This window comes from Amphiura filiformis, chromosome 20 (genome assembly GCF_039555335.1).
Source record: "Amphiura filiformis chromosome 20, Afil_fr2py, whole genome shotgun sequence".
In the NCBI taxonomy this organism is placed as follows: domain Eukaryota; kingdom Metazoa; phylum Echinodermata; class Ophiuroidea; order Amphilepidida; family Amphiuridae; genus Amphiura; species Amphiura filiformis.
The window spans coordinates 54,115,626-54,127,009 of NC_092647.1; the positions used below are offsets into that span (position 1 = coordinate 54,115,626).

At 38.7% G+C, this 11,384-nt stretch overlaps 1 protein-coding gene across 1 annotated transcript; it reads right to left on the reverse strand.

The window, feature by feature from the left end:
* Positions 1-612: 612 nt before the first annotated feature.
* Positions 613-10,160, reverse strand: LOC140142013 (arylsulfatase A-like). The gene is made up of 4 exons (XM_072163916.1): positions 9,800-10,160; positions 4,961-5,584; positions 2,913-3,171; positions 613-2,070 (listed from the first exon to the last, which is right to left on the reverse strand). The coding sequence occupies exons 1-4, from the start codon at positions 10,042-10,044 to the stop codon at positions 1,552-1,554; spliced, it is 1,647 nt and encodes a 548-aa protein (XP_072020017.1). The 5' UTR covers positions 10,045-10,160; the 3' UTR covers positions 613-1,551.
* Positions 10,161-11,384: the final 1,224 nt, after the last annotated feature.

Genomic DNA, 11,384 nt, shown 5'->3' on the forward strand with positions numbered 1-11,384 from the left:
TAATGTCAAAACTTCAATGAGGAATTATAGACCACTTTGTTTTCTCTAGTTTTAACAATAGACTAACTCTGTGTAGAAAGAAAAGAAAGAATCAGAACTGGACTGTAAATTCTACTGATATTTAACAGATCACACATCAACAGTGTGAGAAGAACAGATGATTAATTGTGTTTTCAACTGATTGAGTGTCCCAGGTTAAAGAAGAAATAAAACAAAACAAAACAGTGCTATTGAATGAAATTAAATCTTTATTCTAGAAATATTGTTTACACAAGTTTGTACACCATTTCTAGCTTTTATTTGATAGACTACATTGTATGCCTGAATATGAAGTTTTGCTGTTCTGTCAAAACCTTTCATGATTTTTTTACTCCCTCATGAAAAGCTGCCTCATCTTAATCTAGTGATTAAATAGGCACATGTGAGGTTTTGATTGAATACAGTAACATCTATGGTAAAACCGAAACCTTGTATTTGTGATGATTAAGCGGTTGAGGGGGGCACATCCAACCTCAGACACAATGGCCGCCCCCCCAACTTCTCTAGATCTGCCACTGAATGGTATATAGTAACTTATATTTCAACATTTCTGACTTTGGCCTGAGTGCCTGAGTGGATCAAATCAGGTCACATGTTAGAAATACCTGCTGGGAAGAGTTTCTGCCCATTTTAAGCATAAATAACAAGGTTAAGTGAAAAAAAGCCCACTGGCTATTTTGGATGCTTAGGAGTTCTATGGGGATTTACGAAATTGCTCTGTTGACCTACAAACACAACAAATTTGGCCGATTCCATTTAAGGCACAAGTTGGAACTTATGTAAACATTACAAATTACATGGTAACCAACACATGTTCGACTTCAAGTTGCAGCTGGTCACTAACCTATTGGGTAGGCACCACAGATTTGTGTTCCAATATCTGTGATACCAATTCAGGTTGATTCCTTTATTATTGATTACGAAATTGATATAACATCGAGAAAAACATGCCAAATCAGCCCAATTCTAGCCTATGAGCCCCACCCAAAATTGCCAATCCTGGATCCTTCCCTGCACCACATGGTAAAAGCATATGATACTAAAAAATTTTAGTATCTATGGTAAAAGTGAAGAGTCTGACCAAATGTCAAGAGGCAAATGGTCACTACTATGGGACTACTTCATGACCATTTCACTTGCATAATCTCTGTTGTTATCTGTAGCAGTGAGCGATCAAGGCACTCTCGCCAAAATGGTGTACATGCCATTTGGGGCAGGGCTTTATTTGGCTCTATGTGCAAAAGCATTTATTTTCAGCCTAGTTACAGTTACTTCAGGTCCTAGAGGGTCCACTTAAGTTTCGCAGTGTACACATGCAAGACCAGAAAATGAGGAAAATGGGTCTTTTCAGAGAATAAAAGGGCCAGTCCTGTTAAGGGTATGCATGATTTGAAAATCTGTTATTGCGCATGTGCACATTATGAAACTTTGAGTGGCCCAAGGACTTTTGGTCCCTTTCTACATATGTACTGAGGTCAGCATTATGTACTGAGGCCAGTATTATGCTGGCACTCATGCATTTCCAGGTCTACTGTCTATCTCCTCTTGTATCCTCACTGTTTCCATCTCAGTTATCTCCTCGGTTACCATCTGTGTTGTCATTACTGGTGTTGTTACCACACCTGTCAACTGATGTGGACATATGCAGCACTGAGGTACAGGTTGACAACCTGGATTACAGCATGGTGCCAGTGAAATGTTAAATGGCTTGTTAATCTCGCTAGGCCGCCATGTCATCGTCGCTTCATTCTGAACTTTAATTTCATACAACTTGGCATATACATCATAATATTTGTTTTTATCCAGCACATACATCTCTTGGGGATCAATGTCTAGGTCATACACCAGAGCTGGTTTGAAAGGAGTTTGTGGAGAATCTCTACGACAGGAAGCATCTGGATTCCATTCGTCTCCCGAATTAGGGTTTCCACTGGTCAAAAAGTGAGCTTTGTAGTTTTTATATCGAATAGCATAAGCACCAATATCAGGATAAGTGAAGGCAGGATAGAAGAGGAATGTGTCTGTGAGACTCTGGGAATACAAAACAAACAAAAAATGATGACTTAAACTTAGGTCTTCTTCTTGAATGTCTTCAGCAAAGTATATTTAAAGCGTTCAAATTGATGATGTTATCAGTGATCATCAAAGTTGTAAATGCATCAGACATTTTATCACAAGTGGTCTTTGAGCTTCATTCATCATTCACTCATGGAAGGGAAGGAAAGCTGCATGTTTGCAGAAAAAGAAGAAGAAGTCCCTATACATTTCATTTAGTCATCTTGACCTATATGGCTTCACACACATACACCAAGCCATCAATTTTAACAACAATTTGGGAATCAATCTCCATACCCCTCAGCTGCTGAACTAGCTTTGCTTCCTGTACTAGCAGTGCTCAAAATAAGACGGGGTCGGGTCAAAAATCTGTGAAAATCACTGTGGGCCTGGCCAGTCATGCTACCCTGCAGGCCTGTGAAATTTATTCACCCAAGTGAGCAAGACAGACTCAACACTGACTTCAACATCAATGGCATGGCATTAATACCGGTTCACTCTGTTGTAGATTTCCCGGGGTAGATTTACAGGTTATATTACAAAGTGTCACAAATGGTGAACCAGTGTAACATTAAAATTTGATGTCGGCCCATGAAGGCCTCAAATAACTCTTGGTGACTTAAGCAGGGACACCCCTTCAGTCTAAAACACCGTCAATACAAACCCCCGTCAGTCCGAAAACCTGATAGGGTTAACCCTAACCCTAACCGGTGTTCGTACTGACGGGGGATCAGATTGACAGTGTTCGGGACTGATGGGAGACCCGGGGGAGACCCCACTTCAGCTAATATTTCTCACACTGCCCCTGTACACCTTACCTTTCCGTGGTTAAACAATATATCCGCCATATCAACGCCATCAATAATAACATCAGCAGGTAATGATGCTCCTGCAAGATTGGTAAAAGTTGGTAGCAAGTCTAAGGCGGAGGATAGTTCATCTGTGACACCTGGTTGAATGCGACCTGGCCAGTAGGCTATTGCTGGTACTCGCTGGCCTCCCTCGTAGGTTGTGCCTTTGCCACATTTGAGGAGTCCTGCGCTACCCATGCCATCAAATGGGCGACTCATGCATGGTCTGAAAAATAAATTGATGCAATTTTATGCATGTTATAATGAAGTAAAACAAAATAAGTTGTAAAGAGATATCAGGGGGACTCTTACTGGATTAAAGTCAGGTTCCCATGAGCTCCCATGTCTACGTCTGCAAGTATATCAGAAATGATGGGGACTCTCAGATGCAGTATCATATATTTATATAAACTTGGTAACTCCTGTAGTAACTTTTCATTTAGGTTAGGTTCCCATTAAGTCAGGTTCCCATGAGCTGCCATGTCTACGTCTGCAAGTATATCAGAAATGATGGGGACTCTCAGATGCAGTATCATATATTTATATAAAACTTGGTAACTCCTGTAGTAACTTTTCATTTACAACTTGTAGGAAGAGAACTAAACTTGCTGTACTCAATCATGTTTAGGTTATCAAAAAACAAAATTTAAACAAAGACAAACATACATGTTAAAGTCCCAGTCAGAAATGTATAGAATATAAAATGTGACAGCGCTATTTCAAATGGTTCATTGTCGGATAGTGACTCAGATGTGATGTACTGCTGGATTGTGTCACCAAAAGACCCTGTGCATGTGCACTATATAATAGCTTATCATTTTAATTGCAGGCCGCATGCATGTATGGCACCAAATGACCATTAGATGTTGTTTTATTGCTAAATGACTGTCAACTTATAGTGAAGCCTTCAGAGCCCTAGCTTTAACCATTTTATTTTCAAAAAATCAACAAAATATGATGAAAACTGATCACATCACCTCAACATTAGATGTGATATGCCCGGGGTGATATGGGTATGTGCCTAGCCTACCAACATCAGGAAGTATAAGGGCCTATCAGTTAAAAAATGTTGTTTTAAAAAAAGGGGGTCACTGGGTATAACAACAAAATTTTTAAAAGGGGGACATTGGGTATAAATTATAGGGGATCATTTGGTATAAAGTTGTATATAAAAGGGGTCATTGGGCATATATAAATTTTGAAAAAAGTGGGACATTTGGTATAAAATTTTGAAAAGGGTTATCAGGTAAAAAAAGTGGGTCATCTGGTATGACTATAAAAGCTACTTTAAAACAAAGGGAGTCAGCGGGTATATGTGACTTCAAAAAAGGGGCCCTAATGACAGGCACATACCGCAACTCCCCCTCATATCCCCAATTGCATGGAATCACATGAAATTCATTATGCTCAGGCATAAAAATTATCCTGTTTTCCCAAATGAAACATAACTAAATCCTAATCCTTTATTTAGTTCTAACTGCACTGGTAAAGTCCTTTTTAATTTTTGATCAATTTTTGGAAATAAGGGCCCAAAACATGCGTTTTTAGGGCATTTTTCATATGCTGTGACAATCAAGCTGAAAGACTTGTACAAAGACTAATTTCAAGTTAAGCATTCTGATTTTTGGAAACATATTTTCTGATTTTGTTCATAATCAATTATCAATCAAAATTCAAAAATAACATGAAACATTACAATTTTGAGCTATCTCTTAGCTTATACTCCCGATTTTGAATGTTTAGACTTGTCCAAAGTCTTAGAATTTTGTGACTACAATATTGTAAGAAAGCATTTCCCTCAAATTGCAAATATATTCAAATTTGATTGCCAGTTTAGAACCAGCTTAAGGATTTAGATTTAGCTATGTTCCATTTGGTAAAACAGGATAATATTTTTTTAATCCAAAAGAATGAGTGCTGCATTTTTCTGGAATAGGGAGTAGTTTATTAAATAAGTGAAAAATGTGGGGGATAGTGAAGTTTGGGAGTGACTGATCTCTAAAAATCCAACATACCCATTATCAGATGTGAAAAAGATAAATGTATCCTCTTCCAACCCTTGCTCCCTCACTTCTTCCAACACCTGCCCCACCATCCAATCCATCTCCAACACATTATCACCAAACATGCCTCTCTTAGAAGAATTGGTAAACTGCTCTCCTGAAAACATGGGGTTATGAGGTTGATGGAATGCATAATAGAGGAAGAACGTTTGATTTGCTTGAGCTTGCCCTCTGATCCATCGTCTTGCTTCGTTAGAGTACCTTGCACTAAGTGTGGTGAAGTCCGTTGGCTGTTCAATGATATCAAGGTTTCTAAATAACGGACATGCAACAGTGTTCATATTGCAGGTGTAAGTGCAGGGTCGGTCAGGATAGAAGCATTTTAAGCAGGGGCAGTCATCATGTGTGTATGGTATCCCATAGTAATAATCAAACCCTTGATTTGGGGACATGTATTTGTAGTTCTCCCCTACACCTAAATGCCACTTTCCAATATGAGCTGTGCTGTAGTCTTGTGTTTTCAACACTTCTGCGATCGTGATCTCTTCTAGAGGTAAGCCTCCGTAATCTCCAGAGTAGAAGACTCCTGGCCACACTCCTGTTCGTAGTGAGTGACGTCCGGTCATAATGGAAGCTCTGTAAACATGGGAAATAGCATGGATTATTAATTCTAAGGGTGTTAACAGGTTTTTGTGAGTTATCTAAACACAGTATTCTCAAATAAGGACAGACTCAAGTCTTAAATTAACTTTGTTGTTTGCACAATTTGAGTGGGAGCATTTATTAGGCCAAAACAGTTACCTATTATTATAGATCCAAATGCAGTATTTGTGCCTAACTTAAGATAGCAGATGTTTTAGGGAAGCAGATGCTAGGTAGGGGGGGGGGGCACTTGTATTTCAAGGTGGACACCATGCTTGTTTAAAAAAACAAGTAAAAATGGTTGTTTTTCAGCATTGGGCAAGTACAGCGCTGTACCTGAGGGTGTCAAAAAAAAAAAAAATCAGGAAAAAGGGTATACGTTTCCAAGCAAAATACTTGCTTAGGGTACCAAAGTTTAATGGCAAAATAAAAAAAAAGGGTGAAATAGGCTATGTTTGGCTTCTATCAGAACAAATCGGTGGGTAAAACATTAAGAACCTGAACATGAATTTTTACTCTCTTAGTGTTAAAGAAATAGCAAAATGCCTGTTTAGGGTATGTTTTGCACGCGCTGAGTAATACTCGTTTAGGGTGCGTTTCGAGAGTCCATACATGAGCATGGTGTCCATAACGTAATGTAAGTGCCCCCCGCTATAGGTAGCTCTAGGTGTTGCATTTTAGTGAGAGTGGGAGGCAAAATGACTTTCAAGAGGTTCAACTTCATGAAAATATGCAAATAAGGCCTACAAATCTAAAATATCACTGGCATCCAAAAATATCACTCAGGGGGAAGCTCACCCTTGGCATTGCCACTTATGAGCATACCAATAACTGATTTGATCCCCCAAATGGATTCAAATTTTGATCATCATTTGAGTTTTTCAGTTAACATTTTATGTCAAACAACTATATTTCCTTATATTCATGACATCTGTTCTCAATTCCCATGCATGATTTGAATATTACCATAATAACGGGCATGACTGGATTTCAAAACACAACAATTAATATAGTCACAATATAAACTATACAAATTAAAACTATACCATTTAAAGTTAATGATCCAGAACAAAATTTCTACTGGTAGGAAAGCTAACAAAAAAAACAGAACCAAAAAAAGTTAAAACAGTATAACATCAACTGAACAGAGCAACTGAACAGAAGCAAATGAATAGGCAAACCGTGCACAATGCCTGGAGACAGGATTTATTTGGGGTGGGGCGCATGGAACTTTCAAGATGTGAGCCTTTTGGGGAGAGAAAATCCACTTGCATTTAAAAATGAACCTAAACACCCCCAAAAAAAAGAAAAGAAAGAAAAGAAAATGGGCCCTTTGAGAATTTCCCTTCCAATTTAAGGGATTGGATAGCAATGCAATGCTTGCACAGTATTTGAAGTCTTTTGGGAAAAATGTATACTAGTCCCGGGGGAGGCACTCCCTATCTGAAATGGCAGGGATGTGCCTCGGTCATGTTAAAAGTAGGGGGCATTCAGGTCAAATGTACAATTACAAAAAGATGGGGTCATTCAGTACACAACCTGAATAAAAATGGGATCATTCGGTATGAAACTTTGAAAAAAGGATGTTCATTGGGGTAACAAAAAGTAAAATGGGTGTCATTGAGTACAGGATTGCCAAAAGAGTATCATTAAGTACACATAAATAAGGGCCAAACTGCGTAAAAACAACTGCCACCTTGGAAATGTGAAAAATCTCATTATTTCTGGAGAACACAAATACCACCTAAATTTGGGAATTAAAAGGGGGGTCATTGGGTATAGCAGGAAATAGAAAAAGGGGGTCATTGAGTACATGAATTTTTTTAAAGGGGGTCATTGGGTAATAGGTAGGACCATAACACAAAAAAGGGGGTCATTGGGTACAAGCCGATTTGAAAAAGGGGGTCTATCCCGAGGCACATGATGCATATCTGTCATGGAAGTGCCCCCGGGATACTAGTAGTACTGAAAGGTGAACATTTTCAAATGATGGTCCCATTTTTAATAAATTGCCATTAAATTTGTATTATAAATTTATATCACATATTGCAAAACGTCAAAATTATTTGATATCATCAGGATATTCCTTGTGTTCAGAATGCAATTTGGTGTGTCTTTATTTGTTCTCAGGTCAAATAAACATACCAAATGTTGCTATCCGATGCCTTAAACAGATCTTATTTCCCAAACTGGGACCTTTTGGACCGGTTTGAAGGGGTTGCAGGCCTGATGCCGGCAGTAGCGGCACTAGGAATTTTTTTTTGTTTGGGGGGGGGGGGGAATTGAATTTCAGGGGGAATCAACCAATTGCCACAAAAAGTGGAAATTTACATAATTTGGGGGTTTCACCTCAAAAGTGGGGGGGGGGGGACAAGAAAAATATTGGGGGGATTCCCCCTCCTATATCACCACCAGTGGATGCCAGGCTTTGCCCATGAAATACTAGATTTTTCAAACTATCTTTACGAATTCAAGTTATAAATAATTTATTGTTAAAACAATTTAGACTGGTATGGAGTGAAACGTAACATTTTGTTGTCATATTATGAACAATGTGATACAAGAAATATAATAATGGAACAATTATCTACAACATGACAATTCATTCATTCTTTATACCAACATTTTTTGATCAATTTGGCACATGACATTTTCACAATTATATATCATACTTATAATATGTAAATTGACAATTCTGTATGCAGCCATCAAACCATACTGATATTCATACATATCATGGTTTAATATAAAATTTAATATGCTGTTATTAATTTCATAGAAAATTGAAATGCATCAAAAGCACCTGCCGTTATTGAGTAGCTAGTACTAGCTACTGTTCAAAATTATGACAATTTTTCCATCATCATGATCAATTTAACTCTTGAATAAGGACTTAAAAGGGCATTATGTGAACCACAGCCTCATCTCCCCCCACTTTTCTCCAAAAAAGTTGAGATTTTTATACCACTGGAAACCTCTGGCTACATAATGTTTATGTACCAAAACTTTCTTGCAGATTAATTCATTTGGCAAAAATATCCTCAAATTTTAATTTTAACAGTGGCCTATTGAGAAGCGTAATACACATAATCATGCATAACTCGTAAACGCAAAATCGGAATCAACTGAAATTTTAGGAATAAGCTTTTTTCATGGATATCTACTGAAAAATGTCATAAAAAGTGGATGCTAGGATCACAAAATCCTCCTTTAAGTTGTTGGGTGTTTTTTTTTGTTTTTTTTTTCATTTTCTTTTTTGAAATCTTGAAATCCCCAGGTTTTCAAGAATACGGGGACTTGTGCTATTTGCCACTTTTCATGTGGTGTCTGATTAGTATTTTTACTAAATATAATTTAGAAAAGTAGTAGAATAAATACTGGTAAGGGATGCAGCATTAGACTTCAAGGGTGGGGGTAGGAAGATTTTGAAAAAAAACTTTAAAAAAACAACTTTCTCCACCAACACTAAAAAAAACTTTCCCACCTAACTCACAGTGTATGAATGAATAAAAACTTTGGCGTAAAAAAATTGTCCCGATCCCAACTTCCTATCCCCCCTTGAAGTCTAATAGTACGTCCCTAATGCTCTAGGATTTTTAAGATGCTTTAATTGTTTAAAGTGGGGACAGGGTGGGGACTAAAAGAGAAGAAAAAGCCCCCTCTGCCTCATTAATCCACATCCAGGATGATGATGTAGGCACTAGGCAGGCTCATAGCCAGAATTTGGGTAAGAAACTCCGAGAATTGCTCCCCTCACCCTGGAAAAAAGTCCACATTTCAAAATCAGCACCCCCCCCCCCAAAAAAAATCCTGGCTATGGGCCTGGATGTAGGCTCGGTACTTTATAGAGGCTGATCCAGGTTTTTCCAAGGGGCCCACTCATGACATGAGAAAGTGTTCAGGAGTAGGCCTCAACTCCTAGAAAATCAATTTTAAGAGCTTTTTAGGGCAATTTTGCATTAGCTAACGCAATATGGGGCAAAATTTGAATAGGCCTATTCATTTCAACCTGTCAGTTTGCACTCAAAACTTCTTCGTTCGTGAATTGAATTCGGCCAATAGGCCTAATAAGTACTGGGCTACTAAACTAACTTGAAATTAAGAAAACTGATTGGGGTCTCAGTTGTCAAAATGAAAATCCCCGGGAAAAATCAAAAACAAAACTGTTTGTGCATCTGAAAATATTAGCTTTATAAACCCAATACGTACCTTGCCGGAGTACAAACAGGGTTAGCAGAATAGAAGTCAAGAAATCTCAATCCATTAGCTGCCATGCCTTCCAATATTGGTGCTTCAGTGATAGGATGTCCGTAAGATGGTAAATCGCCATAACCAAGATCGTCCGCGTATAATAAGATGATATTTGGAGGCTTGGATGATGATGATGTTGTGACAAAATAGCAAACAAGTAACAAGCAGATGGACATCATGTTTGCTCCCGTTTGATCTGCCATCGTCTGTCAGTGATGATTTGACTGGAGCTATATAACCCGGCTATATAATAATTGTTAACACCACGCACCATAGGGAGGTAAGTCGAACTGTGATGGTATTTATCTGTCAACTGCCAACACTAAAACATCACTGTACCAAAACATGCTAAAGCTCACGTCCAACGGAGTGCAGCGTCTATTCATCTATTGTGTCCGATTTGAAGCTGGCATAATTGAAAAATGTTGCTAATCAATATTCACAAGATTGAACAATAGCTTACAATAAGCGGTCCAGTTTCCAAAGAGACTTGTGTAAAGATATGTTACGCAGTCCCCCGGGATTACATAATGTATAAAGGCTTTGACATCATTGAATTCTTTTCCTTTCTATGTTCTTCTGTCTTTATCATTCTCTCTCTCCTCCCCTCTCCCCATCATTTTTCCTTTTGTTGCTCTTAATTTTGTTCTCTGTGATCCTTTCTCTTTGAGTTTCATTTATTCTTCTTTTCTCTACCTCTAGGCCCCCTCTCACTCAACATCTCCCTCCCCCTCTCTCCCTCCCTCCCTCCTATGGCCCTCTCTCACTCTACCTTCTTTCTTTCTTTCTTTCTGGCTTGCTTGCTTAAGTTTTCCCCTCTTTTCACCCTCCCTCCTTCACTCACTCACATAAGTTTCCCCAGGGTTTCCCTTGGCTTTAAATGGAAATTCGTGCAACCTGGGGTCTCTAATATTCAGTCTATATCGCAATGAACCACATTCAATATTCAGTCTATATTGCACTGAATATACAGCATAAATAGCGCTCTCTGTTGGACTAGAGTGTTTTCCACACCATAGCTGAATTATGGGGGTCAGATATGCATAGGTGGGGGCACATCCCCCTAAATTTTGGTAAGGGGGATGTCCCCTCTAAAAATCATAATAGAAGAAACTAGAATTTCACGGTTCTCGACTTGCACGTTTAGGCTTGTAGCCTATCTGCGAGCGTAGCGAGCGAAAAAAAATAGAGGTTTTATACCTTTCTGGTCCAAAAATGTCCAAATCCACCCCCAGTCCAAAAAGGTGCAAATTTTGAAAAAAATTTCCACTTTTTGCAAAATCCGCACCCCCAAAATAAATCCTGGCTACGGGCCTGTGCAAGGGTAAGGTTCTCGACACAATGCGTCCTCATTTTAACCGGTGCAATGTCACATTTTTTGTCTTGCTATCAAGGTTGTTCCCACCAAATTTCACACACCTGCAGCAGTCTATGGCGATTTGACCCCAAATGACCCCAAAATGGCCTCGTTTCGGTGGTGGTTCCCACAAAATTTCATTAACCTGTGACAATCTATGTCGATTTGACCCTGGATGACCATCCG

Bases quoted from the DNA above. Each gene is read 5' to 3' on its own strand.
- LOC140142013 (XM_072163916.1), bottom strand. From the start codon at position 10,044: ATGGCAGATCAAACGGGAGCAAACATGATGTCCATCTGCTTGTTACTT. The intron at 5,585-9,799 runs GTACGTATTGGG...CCATGTTTACAG, and splicing joins CCTGTTTGTACTCCGGCAAG to AGCTTCCATTATGACCGGAC. The intron at 3,172-4,960 runs GTATGTTGGATT...TTTATTTTTCAG, and splicing joins TTTTTCACATCTGATAATGG to ACCATGCATGAGTCGCCCAT.